This window comes from Aedes albopictus, chromosome 2 (genome assembly GCF_035046485.1).
Source record: "Aedes albopictus strain Foshan chromosome 2, AalbF5, whole genome shotgun sequence".
NCBI classification, from domain to species: Eukaryota; Metazoa; Arthropoda; class Insecta; order Diptera; family Culicidae; genus Aedes; species Aedes albopictus.
Genome location: NC_085137.1, coordinates 86,584,685 through 86,610,277, shown reverse-complemented (window position 1 = coordinate 86,610,277; position 25,593 = coordinate 86,584,685). Strand labels below are relative to the sequence as shown.

At 38.3% G+C, this 25,593-nt stretch overlaps 2 protein-coding genes and 1 non-coding gene across 3 annotated transcripts in view; 2 read left to right on the top strand and 1 right to left on the bottom strand.

The window, feature by feature from the left end:
- Nucleotides 1-284, top strand: part of LOC134286110 (uncharacterized) — a 1,559-nt gene extending 1,275 nt beyond the window's left edge. The window contains exon 2 of the mRNA XM_062847681.1: nucleotides 10-284. Coding sequence (XP_062703665.1) covers nucleotides 10-284 — 275 coding nt within the window. The remainder of the gene's footprint in view (nucleotides 1-9) is intronic.
- Nucleotides 285-15,003: 14,719 nt separating this feature from the next.
- Nucleotides 15,004-16,511, top strand: LOC115264733 (uncharacterized). The gene is made up of 2 exons (XM_062854901.1): nucleotides 15,004-15,735; nucleotides 15,898-16,511. Exons 1-2 carry the CDS (start codon nucleotides 15,458-15,460, stop codon nucleotides 15,989-15,991), a joined length of 372 nt encoding a protein of 123 aa, XP_062710885.1. The 5' UTR covers nucleotides 15,004-15,457; the 3' UTR covers nucleotides 15,992-16,511.
- A 4,319-nt stretch (nucleotides 16,512-20,830) lies between these two features.
- On the bottom strand, nucleotides 20,831-21,038 carry LOC115262471 (small nucleolar RNA U3). The gene has a single exon (XR_003895284.2). It is a non-coding gene; the product is annotated as a small nucleolar RNA U3 (small nucleolar RNA).
- Nucleotides 21,039-25,593: the final 4,555 nt, after the last annotated feature.

Genomic DNA, 25,593 nt, shown 5'->3' with positions numbered 1-25,593 from the left:
CTGAGCTAGGAGAGGTGCAATCCGCCCCGACAGTGGTCTGGGAGGACAATAGAAGCTGCATAGACTTTGTGGCATTGGAGAAGCAAAACCGCAGATCGAAACACATAGACACTAAATTCCATTACGTGAAGGATTTGGTAGCTGGAGGTGCAATCACTTTGCGGTATTGTGCGACTGATAACATGTTGGCGGACGTCATGACCAAACCTCTTGGTCCGGCAAAGATGAGGAAGTTTGCTGACATGCTAGGTCTGGTGGCTATCAAGGCTGGCCATCGGTCATAATCGAGGAGGAGTGTTGCCCGCACATCATATTTGCACTGGGACGAAGCGATAATGAACGATGGCAGCACTGGAGAGAAAATGTTTACATATACACACACTTACTTTTGTCACACTGTTAACTTTACACGCGAATCAGTTCATTAAAATCAGTTCTTGTTTAATCCGAAATTATTCCGGTGTTTCGTCTTTTATTCACGTCGAATCTCTGTCCGAACCGTCCAATAAATCGCCTTCTCCAAGTCCCGTCTTGCATCCGCACTCCGCCGTAGATGGTACGCAACACCCACCGTTTAAAACTCCAAGGGAGCGTCCCAACTAACAATCACTCATTTTACAAGCACCTTTACGGCGAATTGATTCAGCATGTTGCTGAATAACATTTGGATAATTTTCAGGCACAATCTTTGTTCGGGTTTTGTTCACACAAATTTGGAGAAACTATAAAGCATAGTGTTGTGTATATATAATAAACTTGGAATGAAACAAAATCGGCTGTAGCTGTATAGGGTAAAAAATATAATTTGGACATGTATGTAATTTGGACATGCACGTCGATGTATGTCTTGTTCCGGAGAGCTAGTAAATGTGGATACTTCTCAATATCGATTATTGGATAAAACATTCCTATTCTGATGACTTACGTTGAAAAAACGCTTAACAATTAGGAATTTACTTCAAAATTATCGAAAATGTAAATTGTTTCACGAAAACCCCTCAAATGCACAGGTATGCAAGTCGACATACACTTCACAGTCAAATACAATATTCATCTCAAAATCTTTGAATTAATCATTGTAAGAAATTTGAAAGCCTTATTGCAATGAAACATGTTCAATAAAGAAGCATTAGGCACTCAATCTCTTAACATTCATCTAGAACGCTTAAAATAGATGGTGTCCAAAATACATTGCATGTTTTCTACTGTAAATATATTTTGGTCATCTGACGAACTACATGGGGATGCTGTGCGATTGCATACTTGGAGGCGTATTCTGTGAGTCTGGCGATTTTTCCACGATTTTAACAAAAATTGAATTAGTTAGGTATCAAAATAGATGCCTGTTAAGCAGAGACATTTGATTATTTACAAGAAAATATTTGTTAATTTATGCTACTTATGGTAAATCATGAAACCAGTATTCATGTCCAAATTATATATACCTGAGGGTGTCCAAAACATCCCGCATAGATATTTACCATTATATAAACTGTACGAACAATTTCATGAGCGTAGTGTGAATGGTTACCCATTTTGATTACTGTTCGTTCATTTACATTCGTCTGATTATGGTAAAATCATACCTGAATTTATAACAGAACTGTAACAGTAACCACAACTGTCCAAAAACTGTCTGATATTGGTGCAATTTCAACTGATTTACACCTACCATATGAAAACATAGTGGAACCGTATCTGCTGTGGTTTGTTGTTGCATAAATGCGGATTGTTGCATAGAAAATTGACAGCCATTCAGAACTTCCGAAATTTGCGGCTGCAAGAGGAGTTGCTGTGCGGGTGCGGAATGAACTGAGGATGGCAACAATCGTAAAAAGAACGAGCTTTTCATTCGTGCCACAGCAATATTTGATGAAATTATGTTTCATAACAAATCCGGAAATCAAAACAAAAACAAAAATAGAGTTGCCAAATTTCAATGAGCATGGTGGTGTAGGGTGACCAGTTTGTCGAATTAAAAGTATACCCCGGTTATACGACAACAGTCGGTGTCGTATTAGCGGGGTAATACGGTATAGGGACGATGTTTAATGGTTCATTGCATTACCACGGTAAAAGAAAAGCTTTATGGCAATCAATATTGCAAGGATTTATTACTTTATATATGCCTTTACTAATGCTTTCATCGTTGGTTGTAAGCAAACAAAAACCGTCAGTACGAAAAAATCTGCAAAACATTTTTAGAAACACAGCCATTCAAAAGAAAATAAAAACAAACCAAATTTTCATGGGTTGCTGCGTAGAACTTGGATTATCATGCTCAGATGTTGCTGTTTGAAAATTTATAATTGTGTATGTTTTTTTTTGTTTCTGGTTGGGAAATGAAGACAATCGGATGCTGAGGGAACAAAAAATAGGTGGGGTTGAGGTATTGATTTCCTTATTTAACATAGTGCCCCGATTTCATGAAAGAAATCTCGGATACTTTTTCAAAACGACGTATAATACACGCAAACCCTGTGTTGATACGTCGTTTTGAATAAGTATCCGAGAAATGGTAGAAGTGAGCATGTATGAAAACAATAAGAACAGAATCAACACAAACTAATTTATATCTTTATATTATCTTCGTTTGTTGAATCAATCGGTTCTGTAATCACTTATTTTCGAATGAATTTGGGAGAGTAAGATAACTGATGGCTTTCAGACCCTAGCACAACTTTTTAGAGCAGCATAATAAAGCACGAGCTGACTATACGTTACTTAATGTTGCACATTTTTCCAGGTGCAAAATACATGGTAGTCGTAGCACTGCGTTAGCGCGTCCGAGTTTCACCGCGGTCCAGTTTCAGCAGTCTATGTTCAATTCCCGAAATAGAATAAAAAACATCAGAGTGAGAGTATCGGAACAGGCACAGAGAACAGACATCCAAGTCCAGTTCCGAAACTGTGTAAGGAATTTAACGGCCATTTGAAATCGGCAACACGAGTGGCAATACCGTGGCGCTGCAATCGGTTAATTTCTCATACTAATTAAATTCACCACTTGAAATGTTTCAATTCACCACTGACTGTGGCAATATGGTGTTTGGCGGCGTTAGTGTTGTCATCGTATATTGGTTTACAACCTTACTCAAGTGAAGATTCAAATCCTTACACAACTTTCTGAATGAAATTTGTTCTAGCCTGGATGTCTGTTCTCTGTGGAGGTATGGCGTTCAGTCTTTGGAGGAATAACTCAAAAATGGATTCTTATAAGCTTTCATCCGACGTTTCGGTCGCTATATTGCGCCTTTTCTGGGAATTAACTATGCTCCGTTTTATCGTAAGTATGAGCCCACTGCATAGTCCACATTCGACCGCCGCCGGCGGCGGTGTTCCTTTGAATGTAATATCCGAAAGATATCCGTTTATCGAAAGCCGAAAGGGTAATAGTTATCTGCCCGAATTACTGGTACAGCTAATTCAAAATATATAGCTGGTAAGGCTCCAGCTATATATTTTGAAGAGATTTCTAGATAAATCCCTAAATTATTTCGGGAAAAATCTTGTGAAGGGTATCCTAGAGGAAACTGCTAGTAAAAACTTTGGCGAAAAACTCTGCCGGCATTCCTGGATATATTACTGCAGGAATTCTTGGAGAAACTCCTAAAAAAATCCAGGAAATCCTTGTAGGGTTTTCAAAGGACTCCAGCAAGTAAATCTTGAAAATGTCAACATTGTCCTTCTAGGATTTTTCCAGTGATTACTCATTTTAAGGGACGTTTTCCCCTGGGCAAAGGCACAACCTTGTGATCAGCTTGATTGTTGTCAGGTCTCGGGGCTTAAATGTAGGGTAAGAAATCAAACTTTGAACTAGTCAAATTGTAATCTTAATTTGAACCATTTCGAAATTCATTAAAACGACGTACTTTTCAGGCAAATATTGTCCCGAAAAAGATGTTAAACAGCTTTCCGTAATATAACCTGATAACATGGACTATAAAAGCATTGAAAAAAGCGTTTTTGTCATGGAAAACAGGCAATTGAAAAATCACTGTGATTTCACCCATTTCCCCCAAGAGAAAGCACATTGTCGGTGCACTCGTACAGCTCATGCATTGTATCACACGCAATATGTGAACACGTCAAATGAAAGCCTATTTATCGTAGAATCGATCAACCGAATAATATTCCGCATTATTTGTCATAAAATTATCAAATTTAAGTGATTCATACTTGGAGAATGTTATCTTAAGTTGAACCATTTGTAATCTAAATTTGAACTAGTAAACGGGGGTGAGCTTCTAGTGTTGGCCTGTAGATTGCGCTAGTGGTTGCTTTGTTTACTCTTGGGGGATTAAAAAAATCCAAATTTAGTTTCCAAATTCCTAAAGAACTTCGAACATTCTGAGTTGAGATTCCACTGCTTAATGAAAAATAGGTATGAGAATTAGCAGATTCATGTGATTTTTCATTGTTTAGCATGGAATTGGCTGTTTTGTGAGTTGCTCGAGCTGCTGCCGCCAGTAGTTCAAATTAAGATTAAAATTGGTTCAAATTATGATTACGATGGTTCAAATTAAGATTAAAATCATTGTTGATGAAAAATCAAATATTTCAATGAAATTCGGTGCAAATAACAACTTTTTACCATTTAACAGAAAGCTTATACCCGTGGCTTTCATGTACATACGATTTTGCCGTAGTAAATTATTTCCATGTGGGAGAAAAAATCACTTAAAATTTGCACTGCTTCAGAAAGCCACAATTTGGTTCAAATTTTGATTACCTACCCTATTATGTTTCCAGTTCAAAACCGAATTAGCGACATTTTTTCTTTGACTTCCGCTGCTTTTGCCTTGCGTTAAACACAATGTCGGAAGTGGGGCGCTGTATAGAGCACCAGGTGTTACAGGTGTGTGTCGTTTGAACTGGAAACATAATATCTTTACTCTACAGAGAAAGATGCACACTCGTGGTGCCGAAAAGAACCGATACTTTTCGTGATCAAACGAAGAAGCGTCACGATTCTTTTTTGTTGTTTTTGATATATTTGATTTCTATTTCCATAAGGAAGGAGGTTGTTACACAATTAATCCTTCTTTTTTGAAATTATTATTAACCAAGCTTCCAATATTGAAGACACAAAATCAAGAATCACAAGAAGAGCTGTTTTTGCTAGTTCACTGAACATCAAGCACCATATCGTCAAATTTGTTCATTTTGTGTGAAAATATGCAAAGGTAAATAACGTTGACAATTTAATTAACACTTATGTCACAGAGAACAGACATCCAAGTCCAGTTCCGAAACTGTGTAAGGAATTTAACGGCCATTTGAAATCGGCAACACAAGTGGCAATACCGTGGCGCTGCAATCGGTTAATTTCTCATACTAATTAAATTCACCACTTGAAATGTTTCAATTCACCACTAACTGTGGCAATATCACAGAGAACAGACATCCAGGCTAGAACAAATTTCATTCAGAAAGTTGTGTAAGGATTTGAATCTTCACTTGAGTAAGGTTGTAAACCAATATACGATGACAACACTAACGCCGCCAAACACCATATTGCCACAGTCAGTGGTGAATTGAAACATTTCAAGTGGTGAATTTAATTAGTATGAGAAATTAACCGATTGCAGCGCCACGGTATTGCCACTCGTGTTGCCGATTTCAAATGGCCGTTAAATTCCTTACACAGTTTCGGAACTGGACTTGGATGTCTGTTCTCTGTGCCAGCTCCAACAAGTCTGTTGTTCTTGAATCGCTGGTTGGAAATGGCAAACGCGCCTGCTTGCCTTCAAGACACGATACCTCGATTCCTGCAGGAGTTTCTTCAATAATTTCTTCCAGGAGTACTTCAATTCCTTCAGGGAATCTTCCAGGATTATTATCAGGAATTTCTACAGGAGTTCTTTGAGGGATCTCTGTTCCTTCAGAGATTCTTCCGAGAGTTCTTAGAAAGGCCTCTCCAGGATCATTGTTTTTTTCAGGAACTCTTCCAGAAGTTTGCTTCCTTGTTTGGATTCTTTCAGAGATTCCACTAAGACTTCCCTCAGAAGATGTTTTTTAATGGATTCCTCGAGGAGTTCATTCAGGTATTCCTCAAGATTATTATCAGGGATTTCTCTAGGAGTTCCTTGATGGAGCTCATCCCCAGGAGCTCCTCCACGGATTGCTCTATGAGATCTTAAATTGATTCCTCCAGAAGATCTTTCAGGGATTGCTCCAGAAGTTAAGTGTAGAAATAGCTAAATAGTGTAAATCTAGGTAAAAAAACATTAATATGAATTTTCTGATTTGTTCCTTTAAGGATTTCTCTACTTGCTATCTGGAATTTCTGTGGGGAAAATATTCTCAATTATTTGTAGCAGCTTCGTGGAAGATTTTTTTTATTAATACTGAAAAGCCCTAAAGAATCTCAAATATCCCCAGTCGTCTGGGATGTTTTCTACGTATTTGAAAAGTCAGTAACATCCCAGAAAATATTTTAATAATTCCTGAAAACCCCCAATGAACTGATCGTGATAAGTTTTACCATATATTCTCTAGTAACGAGGACGTGCATAGCAAACTTTTTTTCAAATAACCAAAAAATCAATGTTTTTGGGCTGAACGAGCAGTGGCGTAACTATATTGCCACCTAAATTTTAAAGTTGCTTAAATCATAAATGCTTTTATTATGTAATCAATCACACAGTGTCTCGACATTACATTTATAAGTATTTAATGAATTCTTCTCCAGAAAATAGTGCGCTTCTCCGGGGGTGAAGTGCAAAATATCAAGCAATTTTTGGTGGTTGAAGTTGTCCTCGAGCATCAGGTTCTTGTTGAACTGATTTTAGGTCTACTAGGCCTTTCTGGTGACATTGCAGCCGTAGGTAATCCTTGCGCTGATGGCGGGTCCACAATCATTATCATCATCATCATCTGATCGTAGGTCTCCTTGGCATCGGCGAGTAATTTCCGAAGAGATCAAATAACATGACACGGCACGACGAACAGGGAATGTAATTCCAGCTGGCTTTCAACTAAGTAGTAATTTACGACTAAGTTGTCCTCTCAGTCCTCTCCTTTCCTTTGGGATGTCGTCGATGTTGCGAGTTCAGATGAGGGCTTCATATTGGGCGATATTGGGCTTTTTCTTGCCCTCCTCCTCTTTTCTAGGGAATTTCGGAAGCATCCTGCAATAATATCTAGTTGATGAAATGATGATGATATTAAAAAAACATCAGCTTACCGGTACTTGGGGCCAGGAAAATTACGGCAAGTCGCAAAGCTTTGGTCATTCCAATTTTACCTGCGAACTTGTCGCATCGGGAACCTGGACAACTCTAAACGATAATATGCACCACAGGGAAGTCTCAACAGTCATTAAATTAAAATTTAATTGTATAAAAACCATCGCAATGGGTATTACTCCCACGCAAAACTTTTGTCCTAAGTACGTTTTCGTCGTTTGCAACGACGTAAACAACAGACGTAAGCAGCATGTCAGCTGGCAGAATGACGTAACGAATTTGGCGAAAGTGTCATTACACATTGTAACACGCCGTAACGCACCCGTCGAAAGTAACACAGTGGGTTTTCGAATGACTTATCAAAATGTCTTATTTGCCTTTTTTGAACAAAAAAGGCATAAAATCGGTTTTTTCCAAGAAATGTGGTTAATTTATGACTTAATGAAAACTTTTCCTCTAAGAATCAGAAACATTTATACTAATAGATGTTTGCACGTATCCCTTGTTGAAATTATGTTTTCGTTGTTAAATAGAAATTAAAAAAGATGCTCAAAACTTTCGGAGTCGATTTCTCAGAATGATCCATTTGTTAGTTAGGGCGTATTGAAAATTTGCTCTTGATTTCTTCTTTGTTTTCATGCTAATGGCTCTGCAAAATAATGATTTGTGTCATATTTTACAATGGAATTGCCGTAGTGTTATTCCAAAAACAGACAGCCTTAAAGCTTTGTTAACCAACTTCAATATTGATATATTTTGTTTAAATGAAACATGGTTAGGGACTTCTAAATTTTTTCGTATTTCAAATTATAATATTATTCGTAAAGATAGGGAATTATCATTTGGTGGGGTTTCGATTGGAATTCGCAATAATATAGAATTTAAATATTTAGATTTATCACTGCATGCTCAATCTCTAATTGAATTTATTGCTGTTTCAATCAAAAAAGAAAAATGTACTTTTTCTATTATTTGTTTTTATATTCCTCCAAATGCTAGTTTTTCCTTGGAAGAAATTAAAAATATAGTGCAGCAGGTTTCTTCTCCATTTTATATATTAGGCGATTTCAATGCCCACAATTTTGCTTGGGGTAGTGACAAAATTGATGGTAGAGGTTCATTAATTATGGATTTAATTGATGAAATGAACTTGAATATTCTAAATGATGGTTCTTTTACTAGGATTGCTGTGCCTCCCAATAACCATTCTTGTATTGATTTATCTCTTTGCTCAAATAGTTTGGCATTGCAATCATCTTGGTCTACACTGAACGAAACCCCCCGCCCAAGATCGACTGAGAGGCGATACGATCACGCCCCTTAACGACATTCGGTCGGAAACCATATGGTCCACCGACCGAATGATGTCATCTTAAAACCGGATGACAGTGATATGAAAATAGAATGTCGACCATATGGTCGAGCAACTTTGTTTTTTAGCGATTGATAACAATAATGTCACCGTTATCTTTCTCAAAAAATATGTGCTTAGTGGCTAGGGTACCCTTGCAGGCACCCTTTTCCAAAAATATGACATGTCCAGGATGGGGCATGCAACGCAAAGTCGTCAACGTCCCGGGTGTCACGATCAAGGAACTTGTTACGCTATCGATGAATAAATTCGGTGCATCTGTGTGGCCTTCGCTCTGCAACTAATATTCATTCACGATTCACATAGCGTGCGTCGACTCATACGCGAATAAGATGATCGTCATCCGCTTTTTAGGATGATTGCCGTATGACTGATTCGTCATTCGAAAACACGATTTTGGTAATTTGGACTGGATGGTCGGACAAATCAGTCGATTTCGGGATGAGGTTTTGGTTCAGTGTACTATCAACGATCCAAATGGTATCACTGAGAGGAAATTTCATTTTGATTTCACTGGAAAAAGTCAAGTAACCGTTCCAAAATCAATTTTTCAGTGAGTTCACATGAGTTAAGTGAAACCCGCTTGAAAGCATAGTGAAACTCCAAAGAAAAGTTATTGGAAATTTCGCACTGTATCGTATTATAAACTGTATATGGTTTTCAAGTGAATTTTACTGCAGTCGAAAGTATGCAAAATAGAAGCGTGTAGTTGTCACCCATCACTAACGAACCATGCATGAATGTGATGATGGCAATATGTTCTGTAAATTCAGATGTTTCCTTTTTATCAAGGGAACTATTTGGTGGTCCCCATAGCACGGAGACGAACCAAATTTTTGAATTTACCTTTATATAAAATAAAACTAATGGGAAATTTTGTAAAATTATACTAAAAAAATATTTTGAATTTATATGGTTTGGCAGTGAAAAATTTCACTTAAATTTTATTTGATTTTTTTAGTAGAATATTTTCACTTACTAATCATTTAAGTTTCAAATGTTCAGTTAGATGTAAAAAATCTACTTAAGATGTCCAGTAGAGTTTAAGTGATTTTTTCGCTCAGTGTAGTGATCATTTGCCAATTTTGATTGAAATGCATATCCCCGTTCGCAGTGGTTTAATTGGTGAGTCTTGTGCTTATGATTTGTGCAAAAATGTTAACTGGACACAGTTTTCTGACTATATTTCTATTTCATTGATAAATAGTGAGGAGTCATCTTCACCTACTGATAATTATAATAATTTTTCGAAATTATTATTAGATAGTTTACGTAAATCCCAAACTAAAAAGTTAGGTTCAAGTACTACTAAAAAGATTCGCCCGTCTTTTTGGTGGGATAGTGAGTGTTCCAATGCATTGAGAAATAAATCTGATGCATTTAAAAATTTTCGTAGATTGGGCTCCAGAGATAATTATCTATTGTATCGCAAAGCCGAAGCTCAGTTTACCAGACTCACTAAATTCAAAAAGAGAAATTATTGGAAAAAAATTGTAGAAAATTTGGATAGAGAAACATCATTGTCCGCTTTGTGGTCAGTGGCACGAAATTTAAGAAATTATGACTCAAATGTTCCTACCGTTTTTGAATATTCAGAAGAATGGATTGATAAATTTGCTTCAAAAATATGTCCTGACTTTGTTGCTCCTTTTATCTATATATATCTATCTATCTATATATGAATTTCTGTCTGTCTGTCTGTCTGTCTGTCTGTCTGTCTGTCTGTCTGTCTGTCTGTCTGTCTGTCTGTCTGTCTGTCTGACCGCTATGCATTCGAAAACTACTGAACCGATCGGTGTGAAATTTTGTATGTGGGTATTTCGGAGACCGGGGAAGGTTCTTAGCTTGGTGTGAGACCTCTCCGGTCTCTGGAACGGGGGGCTCCCATACAGATGACTTCGCCGGGGACGTCCCTATGGAGCAGTATGTCAAAAAACAAAGTAGGCAGGCAGTACGACGTTTGCCGGGACAGCTAGTATATATATATATATCTATATATATAAAAATGCAGTGGCATACGTGGGACCGCGCATAACTTGCGAACGGGTGGTCCGATTTGGGTCGTCTAAGTTTTGTTCTGTTAGTTTTCACCCAAGGAAGGTTTATGAGGCCTAAAACATGGGAAAATTGAGAGTTTTTGAAAATCGGGTTTTCATCTTGGTTTTCATACATTTTGAACGGGAACTTGGGCGCTTGGCCAGGGACTTGAAACGTCAAAAAACGCAGTAGGCAAGACAAAGTTTGCCGGGTACAGCTAGTATATATATATAAATGTAGTGGCATACGTGGGACCGCGCATAACTTGCGAACGGAAGGTCCGATTTTGGTCGTGTTAGTTTTGTTCTGTTAGATTCCACCCAAGGAAGGTTTATGAGATAAAAAACATAGAAAAATTTAGAGGTTTTGATAATCGTTATTCCATACATTTTGAACGGGGACTTGGTCTTGGCTAGAGACTTGAAACGTCAAAAAACGCAGTAGGCAAGACAAAGTTTGCCGGGTACAGCTAGTAAATTATAAAAGAAATACTTTAAATTATTATCCTGAGCTTTGCGATCCATTCTCTTTAGTTGAGTTAAATCTGGCTTTAACTTTTACAAAAAAATACAGCTCCTGGTATTGATAACATTAAATTTATTGTTTTAAATAAATTACCTGATGAAGGAAAACTTCATTTACTTTCAATATACAACACTTTCTTGTCTCAAAATATCATTCCTTCTGAATGGCGTTCCATTAAAGTAATAAGTATCCTTAAACTTGGTAAAGATCCTTCATTAGCTGATACCCTCGCTGATAGCAGAAGGCCTATCAGTTTGCTATCATGTTTAATCATGTTTACGTAAACTTATGGAGCGAATGATTTTAAATCACCTTGAATTTTGGGCTGAAGGAAACAGCATTTTTTCTACTTCTCAATTTGGATTTAGAAGAGGTCGTGGAACCCGTGACTGTGTTTCACTTTTAGCTTCTCAAGTTCAACTTGAATTTAATAAGAAGCAAGACGTAGTAGATACTTGTTGAGAACCACTGGATTGGATCTCATGCTCTCGTCGTTCTGCGTGCTCGCCGATAGCATTGTAATATGCCTTCGGCCGATGCACAATCGCAGAGATTAGATTAGAAGAATTGTAACCGCCGTTTTGTCTATACGTGTCGTCTTGTAATGTATTTTATAGTGTAATAAAGTATATTTTAATTTGTTATTCGCTACGCCTGGGAGTTTAAACAGACTGCTATGTCTCCCGGCCACCCCGATCTCGAGGATGTAACAGTGGCGACGAGAAATCCGTGCGTGCAGTGAGGACCCGCGACACGTTAAGTTTTCCGCGGAGGAGAAGATGGGCGACGGCGACACGATGGACATCGGGCGGAGTGATGAAGCACACCGCCAGCATTCGGCTTCAATGGCTGGACAGGATCTGCACCAGCGTCAGGTGGATCAGTGGCAACACTCGCCGGTTCTGAGGTCAGTATACCAGGACCAAAATGCTCCATTCCCATCAGTGCCCGTGGAAATGCATCCTCAGCAGCACCAGTTCATCGATCAACCCTCGCATCAAACCCCAGCTGGAATCAATGAATGGCCCATTGATTCGCTATCATATGATGGGCAGTCAGCGGTACAAGCACCACCGCCGCCATCATCGTCAGGCCGGTTTCCACTCGATCGAGAGCAGTACCTCGAAGAACAATTTCGGCAGATGCGAGAAGCCAGCGATAAATACTACAGCAGTATGAATCGGCTGATAGAGCTCCAATATCAAGCGTATGTGGAGCGGATGAAAACATTCAACCAGCAGACTCAGTTGATGTTTTCTCTATGTTGGGCTGCTCGAGCACTGCAGCCAGCATACGAGTCACCAGAGTCTTCCCCGATCAGCACACAACAGCAGGAAACACAACACCAAGCACCGTTTCCAAATGATGCCGACTCTACGGCGGCGGTAATAAATGAAGAGCAACCGCGGCAGCCACGAGTGGATCAGCTGTTTGTTCCCGTGTCGACGTTTCATCGTGACGAACAACAGCAGCAGAAGCAAGCAATTAAAAACCCTATAGACGAGTGCACCGATGAACTGAATTCATCGCGGTCCGAGAATTTTGACACTACAGCGGGGTCGTTCCCAATCAGAATTGTTCAATTCTGATTGGAAATCTTTCACTTCTGATTGGAAGCGACCCCGCTGTAGTGTCAAAATTTTCGGACCGCGATGAATTCAGTTCATCGGTGCACTCGTCTATAGACGAGTGCACCGATGAACTGAATTCATCGCGGTCCGAGAATTTTGACACTAGAGCGGGGTCGCTTCCAATCAGAAGTGAAAGATTTCCAATCAGAATTGAACAATTCTGATTGGGAACGACCCCGCTGTAGTGTCAAAATTCTCGGACCGCGATGAATTCAGTTCATCGGTGCACTCGTCTATTGTCGTACCTGCACCACACGACGACAGTAGTGATGAGGTTTTCAAACACGCTCAGCAGAACGAGTGTGCGGCAGAGGTGTTCAAGTCGTCCGTTGTTGGATCACTTCGGGAAGAAATCATGATCACCGATAAGTGCCCACCGATCGGCGCGATCGAGTCGGATCGAAAGTTCATGCAATACTTTCTGGATCGACATGGGCGTCGGATGGATTTGGCACGTGGACGTGCCTCAGTGTTCAGCGACGTCTTTGAGTGGATGATCAACCATGGTGGAGTGAGAGTCAAACTGCGTGTGTGCACCACAGTCCTCCTCGATAACATGATCACCGGCCACGCTTTCACCACTGTCCACCATCATCGCTCTTCCTGTGCCAGAAGACCGCTGTAATGGTTTATCGCCAAACCAATTAGAGGGGGAGATGTTGAGAACCACTGGATTGGATCTCATGCTCTCGTCGTTCTGCGTGCTCGCCGATAGCATTGTAATATGCCTTCGGCCGATGCACAATCGCAGAGATTAGATTAGAAGAATTGTAACCGCCGTTTTGTCTATACGTGTCGTCTTGTAATGTATTTTATAGTGTAATAAAGTATGTTTTAATCTGTTATTCGCTACGCCTGTGAGTTTGAATAGACTGTTATGTCTCCCGGCCACCCCGAACTCCAGGACGTAACAATACTTTTCTTGATGTCTCTGGAGCTTATGATTCTGTGCTTATTGATTTGTTGTTCAGAAAAATGAACAATTTGAAAATTCCAAATATCATTGCAAATTTTATATGTAATTTATTCTCATTCAAAATTATGCATTTTTATCACAATGGTTCTTCAAAAACAATAAGATATAGGGGTAGGCGGGGCATAATGAGCAGGTGGGGCATAATGAGCACCTTGTATTTTCACTGTAAATCTTCAAATTAACAAAACAAGTTGCTTGATTGTAGCCTTATTATCTAAAATCCAATGAGTTGATGACAAAACATTAGTCAAAAAATCCGTTTACCTTGAAATATTAATCAAAATGCGTAAAGTGGCCATATAGTGGGAAAATATTATAAGAATCAGGTGACCTAAAATAAGGTTTTGGGTATCGAAATCACAACTTAGTGGGCCTCTATCGATTTTCTTGATATTCCCTAGGCCAATGAAATGTCTTTGTAACACTTTTGAACTATTTGTTTAATTATTTTGTTGAAAAAATATGCTTCAAAGAGTTGGTAGTAGGGTGGGGCAGAATGAGCAACTAGTGAAAAAAATAATGAAAATGGTAAACATCTTTTAATTTTGGTTTTCTCTGTTTTGATGCATATAGTAAGGTTTTGTCTGTAACTTTCAATTTATTAGCTTTAAAATCTCAGTATCTGTATATTATCACCGTTTAAAAATTCCTCAATAGAAGACTCATTGGAACCCCACAGTTCCCAACAAATTAAACCCCGTAATCCCTTCAAATTCTCATTGATGGTTGCCGGTATGCTTTATCATTGACAAGAATAGTCAATTAGCATTTTATTGTGTACAAAACTGATATTGATCATACTGCCCCACCCAGGGTGCTCATTATGCCCCACCCCCAAAACGCAACTCGCGATTTTATACGTTTTTAAAAACATAAAATTCTACAACATTTAAAACTTTATTCGGAATTTCAACGATTAGCTTTTGTCAGTTAAGGTTCAAATGAGGATTGAACGATAAAATTACACATTGGTTGCACTTAATTTACTGGATTTGGTGGCAAAATGCTTAAGCTGCTTATTATGCCCCGCCTACCCCTAGTTATTTTGGTCTTCCACAGGGTTCATGCTTGAGCCCTTTTTTGTACAATTTATTTACTAGTGACATCGAATCCATTATTCCCAATGGATGTTATTTACTTCAATTTGCAGATGATAATGTTCTTTCTGTTTGTGAAAAAAACAGAGACGTTCTTGAACATTTTATGCAATGTGCCTTGGATAATTTGGATATGTGGGCACATGAAAATGGATTTTCATTTTCAGTCGAGGGGGGCGACATTTATCCGCTGTGCCTTGACTATGCCGCATTTTTATTGAAACAATGCATTTTATATTCATTTTCGTGATTTCAGTATTTTCAATCGATTTAATCCGATTGTCTCGGATAATGTCGGATTTCTTCAATTTTCATTCGCTAATTTATTTTCAGTGCATTTTGTTCCATGCGTTACACACGTTACACACGCACACACATAATCGTCAAACAAATACTTATAAATCAAACGTCAAAACAAGTTCACTCTGTTTACGTTTACTCTGCGCGCACCAAATTCTCGTCCAAAATCTCGCAATTATTTCTGTTTAGTGCTAAAAGTGGCGAAAATATGGACTATTTTTGGAGAGAATTGAGCAAAGTGGTCGGTCCGATTCCAGTAAGTATCAAGGTGATACTGGAGCAACTGCGGTGGCCTTGCCTACTTAAATGATCATGACGTTATAAACGCGATGGAGGAGGAAGTCAAACACCTTCCAGAAACAACCGGAAAATCAGATCGTGAATGGCAGAAGATGATTGGCTTCAATGTGCCTTTGAAAAACTTCCGCTTCGTGTTGGGAGAGCGGAGCTTATTGAAGGTGATATCCAATATAGTTGAGAAGCAAGGCATTTCCAAATTCACGAAGAAATTGATCAAACAAGACTCCCTTGGAAAATCTGAATCGGCCCCCGAAACACAGACTGAGCAGTCGATGAGGCAGAAAGTCATCGAATTTTACACAAAGAAGTAAGTATTTTTGATTGATTGGTATATGAGACTCGGGCCTGCAGGCTTCGGATCGAAAGTCGGTTTTTATACCCACCCATAAGGGTAAAAAGCTTTGTTCCGGGTTGATGGGATAGAATTTTATTTTTTTCATACAACGTTTACCCACTCTACTATTTTCAGATGCAGCAATGGAAGCAACACCGAAACATACTTTTTCGATCAAATAGCATCCATGAAGGTCGACATGATGAAGCTGGCACGAGGGCGGTCCTAAAGTGTCCTTTCTGCGAATTCGCATGGAAAAATCTGGCAGCTGGAAAATATCTAACTTTTCTTCACATGTTCGAGTTAAGCATGCCGAATACGATATTCCCGGTGATTTTATCTCACAGCAGCCCAAGAAGCGTCCATGTGACAGTCATCTGGAAACCACTCCGGAAGATACTCCATGGACGGCAATGGCAACACCTGAAGCTTATGAAACCGAATACCTGGAAATTAGTCAGCAATCATGTTCTCAAACCTCGACGGTCGCTGCAGTACTGACAAACGAGAACGATCGGGAAGTGAGGCGTACTTGTGAGGATGGACCTCCGACCTACGTATTGCAGCATCTAGTTGTAAAGCGAATGAAGTATGAGGACAGCGATCCATTTACCGATGATGAAGGCAATCAGTGTAGCTTCGTGATTATCATAAAGTTGTGCAATAAATGGTCATTTTTAGAATCATTTCCTTTTTTTGTTTTTTTCAATTCACAGAATACCCAATGTTTCTATTTTCAAATACTCGACTTTTATTGCGCCCAAATTGTGTCATTGTGATCACATATTGCCACACATAGAGATATGTTTTACAATTTCATTGATGCACCTTGATGCTCGTCTTGATCATATAGTTTCACGGGATTAGATGTATGTTCATTCCTTTTGATTCCCCTTTGCACACTAAACGTACGACAAGTACATCCAATAACTTTTTGGATAAGCTGACAATCAGCATTAATAAGACCAGCCTTTTTGATGAACATCACTCTAGGTACCGTCGTTGGGGTGACATTGGTCCGCCGATCACACGGATTCAATATAAGTCAGAGAATACGACGGTGGGTTCAAAGTATCTCAGAATTATGTATCCTAGTATAGTATAGTTTAGCACACAATATGCATTTCCGTCGTATTCTAAACGTATAAAATAGTCCAATGTCACTCTACTTTGGCCCAATGACACCCCACAAAACGGTACCGCCTTGCTTTCTGTTCCGATCCTGCAAGATAGGATGATGCTGATACTTTTTGGTTTCGAGCTCCAATCATTCTCAATTCGATGGCTTCCTTGAGTAATAGGGTACAAGCTGGCTGTAAATACATATATGGTTGTTTGCATAAACATGTATTATTATGCTCATGATGAAAAATATTTACCTGCATGTTAAATATTGAACATAACACAGTTTTCAGTCTCTGGCTGCAGGCCTGAATATATTTATGAAATATTTATGAATACGTATTTAGCTGTCATGGTAATTGGCGAGTAACTAAGTTAACTAAGTCTCAAATAAATTTTTTCCTAATATTAAATACACAAATGCAACCAAAGTTTGGAATGTTGTTTTGAATTCTAACCCGTGCATGCAAAACGTGCACAACACACTCTTACGTGACAGTGGTACTAGTTGTCATAATGACAGAATAAGTCAGTTCTATTATTAAAGATGTGGATGGATATTCTTACGATAAAGGGGATATGAACCATTCAGTCCGATTTGTACTGATTAATCATCGGATTAATCGGATTTCGCATCAAATTCAGGAAAAAGCTGTTTGTTTGGTGATTAAGTCTAAAATCCGGATTTATCTTGAATTGTCACCCCCCTCGTTTTCAGTTCATAAAACAAAATTCATTATTTTTTCGAGAAAGCATTCTCCCATAAGTATTAATTTATATCTCAATTGTATTGAAATAGAACAAATTTGTGAATATAAATATCTTGGCATTTGGTTTGATTCTAAATTAAATTGGAACACTCATATTATATACATTCAAGAAGAATTAATTTTCTTCGCACTATTACGGGTACTTGGTGGGGTGCAAATCCTTCTGATTTGATTACGCTTTATTAAACCACTATTCGTTCAGTAATGGAATATGGTTGTTTTACTTTTGGTAGTGCTGTGAAAAAATACAATTCCGTTGTTTAAGGATTTGTTTAAAATTAATGAATTCCACTCATACTCAATCCATAGAAATACTTGCTGGTATTATTCCACTTAAAATTCGTTTTCAGGAGTTAAATTGTAAATTTTTGATTAATTGTTTTGCAAATAATCATCAAATCATAAGCACTTTAGAGTCGTTGTACCAAATAAATCCTACGAATAGAATATTGAATCCTTTTATTCATTGTTTGAATCAAAATATTTTACCTGTGCATTCCAATGATTTCTCTGTTCACAAATTAATGATTCATACATATGAACCATTGATTGACTTGTCCTTATTTTATGAATTGCAACAAATACCAAAATTTCTACATTCACAATTTGCAAATTTACTATTTAAACGAAAATTTGAGGGAATTAATCCTACGCAGTTTTATTTCACAGATGGATCTTTGATTGATGGTATGGCAGGTTTTGGAGTATGTATATAACTTATTTTCAGCTCATTTTCATAAATTGAAATCTCCATGTTCTATATTTATAGCTGAACTGATTGCTTTGTATTTTACATGTAACTTAATCAAAGATTGCCCTCCAAACTTTTATGTGATAATGCTCTGATAGTTTCAGTTGTCTGAGTGCTCTGAATACTATTAAATTTATAATTTCAAATCACATCATATAATGTTGATGTTAAAAAAATATTATTTGATTTGCATGCTGAAGGATTTGTTGTGAAATTTATTTGGGTTCCTGCTCATTGTAATATTTATGGCAATGAACAGGCGGATTTACTTGCTAAATTTGGGGTTACTCGTGGTAAAACTTATAATCGTGATATATTTCCTTCTGAATATTTTCCTAATCTGAAAAGTCATTCTCTAGGTACATGGCAATCTAATTGGAATTCTAGTGATAAAGCACGATGGTGTCATTCAATATGCCCCAAAGTCAATAATTTTCCTTGGTTTAGAAATGTATCTGGGAGTAGAAATTTCATTTGTACTTTTTCAAGATTGATGTCCAATCATTATATTTGTAATAGTCATTTGTATCGCATTAACATACAAGATTCTAATTTATGTGAATGTGGTGTTGCTTATGAAGACATTGATCACATAATATTAAATTGTTCTCGATTTATCGCTCCAAGGATAACATTATTTGATAGCATAATTGCATTAGGTCTTCCAATTCCAATATCTATTCGGGATATGTTGGGCTTAAAATATGAACCTATATTAAAGCATTTATTCAAATTTCTTAATGAGATTTCCTATTTTGTTTGATAGGGGATTCTGGGGTAATACGCACCACTTAAGGAAGATGCGTCCAAATGCAAATAAAAAGGCAATAATTTATTAGTTTAATGCATGCATTCATTGCATATACTTTCATTCTAAGAGAAACCAAACAAAATTTCAGCCTTAATACAGTTCAGCTCTTGAAAATAACGTTTTTTGTAAAGACTAACATTACGGCTTCGTATGTTTATGCGGGGCAGTATGCATCCTTGCTCGGGGTAAAATGCACTACAACAATGGGGCAGGATGCACTCAAACAAAGAGGCAAGACGCACCACAACATTGAGGCAAGATGCACCGTCGAGTTTAGAAATCTTTTTACTTCTTAGACAAAATGCATGTTTTATAAGGTTTTAAGACAAACAATAGCTCAATTTAGTTTGCGATTACTTACAGAGCACTCATAGATATTATTACAGCTTGTTTTCTATAGGTGCGTTTTGCACCAACCAATGGAGTTATTGGTTGAACATATTGCCCCAATCAATAGCAAAAAATAAAATAGTTTAAAACATATAATTTACGTAGATTACTGTTTAAGTTATTTTTCCTCTGCTTAGCATTGCCCTCAATGAACTGAATAAACACAACAGCATTAGATGTTTTGTCGGTTTTCACCATCAAATCATTCGACAAACGATTTGGAAAATTGCATCAGAATCGTGCTTTTTAATTTTATTCATTTTTCTCACTAATTACGTAACGCAGATATGTAAAATTTTCCAGATGCTCATTTATTAAGACGTTCTATTAGACTCAGACGCGCCAACTTGGTCAAATTATTGGGGGGGCAAAGCTTGGTTTTTCGGATTTTTTGTATGGGAAAATCGAAAAATCGATAAAAAATCGTCAAATATTGGGGGGGCAAAACCATGCTTGCCCCCCCTAAGTTGGCGCCTATGATTAGACTGATAAGGTTTCAAAGCTCTAAAACCGATAATCCCTGAAAAACAAAGGGGGTGCGTTTTGCCTCGACAGTGCGTATTACCCCAGATGCCCCTACTGTTCGGTTTCCTTTTGGTTTATCTATTTTCAGCATTGACCCGAAATTTGATGTCCCCCTGACCCCACCTACCTTCTGGATTTTTGGAGAAGATTGACGATTCGCGATTTGGGTTGCTTCCCTTTTTCAAGACTACGGCTCTGCTATGGTTCACTTCCGTGTGAGCCTTTAGTTTTAAGTGATCATTATAATGTTTTGAGAAAAGATTAAGAGGTTTTGTGCCTTTTTGAGAAAGATTTCGTTTTTGGAATATTGAAATCAATTTTAAGTTAAAATAAATAATAATAGTAAGGAATAATCATAAATTCACTGAAAAAAGTAGCAAAGTAAAGAAAAATATAAAACAAATATATATTTGCAATAAAATCGTAAATAACTTTAACCCAATTTCGCGACATTCCGCGGAATTCTTCAAGTTTCGCGGCCATAGCCCAATTTCGCGGCTTCCATTGGAACTCGCGAATTCCATTGTCCCTACTGATTGTGTTACGTGGGAGTGGGAGTGCCTTCAAAGGAAATTTCGTTCGTTTCTCTTTTTAATACTTAATAACTCTGTCATGACTACAAATTCAAGAAACGCTTCTCATTACAGCTATTTTCTCATACTTCCTTGTTATTCGTTGCTTTTAAAAATGATCAAAAACACCACTCAGAATGCGTCCAAGCCTTGCGAGAGAGCCGATCTTCAAAGGAAGGGCGACCCATCTGAATCAGATGCATCAAATCCCGACCAAGTTTCACGCTCCAGGCTGGACACTACATCTCCTCATCGTGGGTGGGAAATCTTTTCCTTTCGGAAAAAACTTGTGGTGAAAACTTGCCTACAGAAATGATCCTGTGAAGCACAGTCTTGCCGGAAAGAGCGGCAAGCTAGTCAAGTCATTCGAAGAGGACTTGCTTCGCTAGCGATGAATGGATTTTATTTGATAGAATGAGAGCGCATGTCGTCGTCGCCGGGTGGAAAATTAATGAATCATCCACTCCACACAGATCCACCACAAACCATCTCTACGGCAACAGAAGCATGCGAATCGTCTCGATGAGAATGAAGGCTCCCCCAGACCGACGCGGCTCTTTTCCAGCGACACGACTTTTTGTCGCTCTGTTTTTGTCGCGAAATCGCTGCGCATTGATTTGAAGGGGACCTTCCACACTGCGACGACGTCGTCGCAGGCGACAAGCGACAGTGCAGCGATTTTTGTACTTGTCGCCGGTGTGTCGCGGCGCTGGTCGCTGCATGCACAGTTTTCGTCGCTGTCGCGGGGCGACTAAGTTTTGTTTGTGACTAGTTTTCGCGTTGGTGTAGATAATTGATGCGACGCATTTATCGCTGTAGTCGTTGAGAAAAATCGCGGCGATAAAAAATCGTGTCGCCGGAAAAGTCGCCTTGGTTTGGGGGAGCCTTGAAGCGGGTAAGTATTCGGGGTTGGGTAACCAGACAAGCACGTGTTTATGTTTACGTTTTTTGTTTATTTATCAGTATGAGTGGGACGAATTCGATGGTGCGCTTGGTGAAGTTCATTCATAAATTTGCATGCAACCTTCCATGGGACAAATGACTAGATAAAAAAATAATCAAGATGATTTAAGTTTGACTTAAGTTACGGGTATTAAATCAGGAATCCACATTAAAATTTTTTTTATGAAATTTACGAAATTTAGGATGTCTTCGTTGTAAACATAGGGTGACATTGGGTATTCGTATTATCGACAGATTTCTTCTCTTCGTTAGGGCGGTAATTTGTTAGCCAAATTGCTTGAAGCTTAAGTCGTAAAACAGCTTGGCTGGGAAAGTTGTGACGCGACGCCATTCAGGGTAGCAAGGCTAATGCTGCAACAAGACATTCATTTGAGTGATTTCGTAGATTATCTGGTGGTTATAACTGGAAAAAATGAAATTTTTCAATGTTGTACGTTATGGACTTATCCACCGATGAACCGAATTCATCGCGGTCCGAGAATTTTTACACTACACTGAACGAAAACCCCATCCCGAAATTGACTGATTTGTCCGACCATCCAGTCCAAATTACCAAAATCGTGTTTTCGAATGACGAATCAGTCATACGGCAATCATCCTAAAAAGCGGATGACGATCATCTTATTCGCGTATGAGTCGACGCACGCTATGTGAATGAATATTAGTTGCAGAGCGAAGGCCACACAGATGCACCGAAATTATTCATCGATAGCGTAACAAGTTCCTTGATCGTTACACCCGGGACGTTGACGATTTTACGTCGCATGTCCTATCCTGGACATGTCATATTTTTTGAAAAGGGTGCCCGCAAGGGTACCCTGGCCACTAAGCACATATTTTATTGGAGAAAGATAGCGGTGACATTATTGTTATCAATCGCTAAAAAACAAAGTTGCTCGACCATATGGTCGACATTCTATTTTCATATCACTGTCATCCGGTTTTAAGACACTGAGCGAAAAATTCACTTAAATTCTACTGGAAATCTGAAGTAGATTTTTTCCATCTAACTTAACATTTGAAACTTAAATGATTAGTAAGTGAAAATATTCTACTGTAAAAATCCTTTAAAATTTAAGTGAAATTTTTCACTGCCAAATCATATGAATTTAAAATATTTTTTAGTATAACTTTACTAGTTTTAGCTATTATTATTATTTTATATTAAGGTAAATTCAAAAATTTGGTTCGTCTCCATGCCATCCACTGAGAGGAAATTTCATTTTGATTTCACTGGAAAAAGTCAAGTAACCGTTCAAAAAACAATTTTTCAGTGAGTTCACATGAGTTAAGTGAAACCCGCTTGAAAGTATAGTGAATCTCCAATGGAAAGTTATTGGAAATTTCGCACTGCATCGTATTATAAATTGTATATGGTTTTCAAGTGGATTTTACTGCAGTCGAAAGTATGCAAAATAGAAGCATGTAGCTGTCAGCCATCACTAACGAACCATGCATGAGTGTGATGATGGCAATATGTTCTGTGACTTCGGGTGTTTCCTCTTTAACAAGGGAACCATTTGGTGGTCTCCGATAGCACGGAGATGAACCAAATTTTTGAATTAACCTTCATATAAAGTAATAATAAGAGCAAAAACTAGTGAAATAATGCTAAAGAAATATTTTAAATTTATATGATTTGGCAGTGAAAAATTTCACTTAAATTTTATTGGATTTTTTCAGTAGAATATTTTCACTTACTAATCATTTTAGTTTCAAATGTTAAGTTAGATGGAAAAAATCTACTTTAGATTTCCAGTAGAATTTAAGTGAATTTTTCGCTCAGTGTCGGAGACCACCAAATGGTTCCTTCGATAAAGAGGAACATCTGAATTCACAGAACATATTGCCATGATCACACTCGTTAGTGATGGGTGACAACTACATGCTTCTATTTTGCATACTTTCGACTGCAGTAAAATCCACTTGAAAACCATATACAATTTAAAATACGATACAGTGCGAAATTTCCAATAACTTTTCTTTGGAGATTCACTATACTTTCAAGCGGGTTTCACTTAACTCATGTAAACTCACTGAAAAATTCATTTTCGAAGGGTTACTTGACTTTTTCCAGTGAAATCAAAATGAAATTTCCTCTCAGTGGATGACATCATTCGGTCGGCAGGGATGCCACATATACAGATTTTTCTGTAATCATGCAGATTTTCTTGCAGCTTTTTATACAGAATTCTGTATACCAATATTACAGATTTTTGGAAATGATACAGATTATACAGATTTTTCAGAAACTTGCAGAATTCCAAACAGATTTTTCGCGAAATATTACAGATTTCATACAGATTTTTGACAAAAAATGGTGATACAGATTATAAAGATTTTTGACAGGCAAAATACAGATTCAAATGTGGCAACACTGTCGGTCGGTGGACCATACGGTTCACGCTAACTCACACCGACACAGCGGCTGTGTTGGTCGCTCTCAAATCGACTCTCTTTACATGCCGCACATTTTGTGTGTTGCATGGGCCTTACTCATTCATGTGCTGGGGGGGTGAAGGTTTCACCATGTGTGGAAAACACACATTCTGTGGAACGCCTGGAATATGGAATCCGCTCCCATATTAGGTTTTGTTTTGGGAAGTTGAAAAAAAACATGCAATTTTCATGATTTTCAGAGATTTTTCGCATCGAATAGCTGAAGCAGTTGGAAATGCGTCAAAACATTTCCATTTCCATCTGCTTTCCAGCTCTTCGATGGAAAAAATCTCGAAAATCCTCCTCATGTTTACACTTGTCAAACTGTTTGACTGCGGCTCGGGAGACGATTGACTGTTCCGTTTCCACCGAGCCGCACAAAAATGAGTATAAGGCCGGGAACACATGGAATGTGTGTGGCGCGCACACATTTTAAACACATTCGGTCATTTGTGCATGTGTTGCAGCGCTCTGTGCGTTGCCAACATAGCCGATGAGCGAGAAAAAAATAGCGTGTTTCCGACCGAATGTCGTTAAGGGGCGTGATCGTATCGCCTCTCAGTCGATCTTGGGCGGGGGGTTTCGTTCAGTGTAGACCGGGGTCTGTTCCAATCAGGATCGTCCAATTCTGATTGGAAACGGCCCCGCTCTAGTGTCAAAATTCTCGGACCGCGATAAATTCGGTTCATCGGTGGATAAGTCCACACTGAACGAAACCCCCCGCCCAAGATCGACTGAGAGGCGATACGATCACGCCCCTTAACGACATTCGGTCAGGGATGCCACATGTACAGATTTTTCTGTAACCATGCAGATTTTCTCGCAGCTTTTCATACAGAATTCTGTATACCAATAATTACAGATTTTCGGAAATTATACAGATTATACAGATTTTTCTGAAACTTACAGAATTTCAAACAGATTTTCCGCGAAATCTTACAGATTTCATACAGATTTTTGGCAAAACATGGTGATACAGATTATAAAGATTTTTGGAAGGCAAAATACAGATTTAAATGTGGCAACACTGCATTCGGTCGGAAACCGTATGGTCCACCGACCGAATGATGTCATCTTAAAACCGGATGACAGCGTTATGAAAATAGAATGTCGACCATATGATCGGGCAACTTTGTTTTTTAGCGATTGATAACAACAATGTCACCGCTATCTTTTTCAAAAAAATATGTGCTTAGTGGCCAGGGTACCCTTGCGGGCATCCTTTTCAAAAAATATGACATGTCCAGGATAAGACATGCGAAACAAAGTCGTCAATGTCCCGGGTGTCACGATCAAGGAACTTGTTACGCTATCGATGAATAAATTCGGTGCATCTGTGTGGCCTTCGCTCTGCAACTAATATTCATTCTCATAGCGTGCATCGACTCATACGCGAATAAGATGATCGTCATCCGCTTTTTGGGATGATTGCCGTATGACTGATTCGTCATTCGAAAACACGAATTTGGTAATTTGGACTGGATGGTC

Bases quoted from the DNA above. Each gene is read 5' to 3' on its own strand.
- LOC115264733 (XM_062854901.1), top strand. From the start codon at position 15,458: ATGGAGGAGGAAGTCAAACACCTTCCAGAAACAACCGGAAAATCAGAT. The intron at 15,736-15,897 runs GTAAGTATTTTT...TACTATTTTCAG, and splicing joins ATCGAATTTTACACAAAGAA to ATGCAGCAATGGAAGCAACA.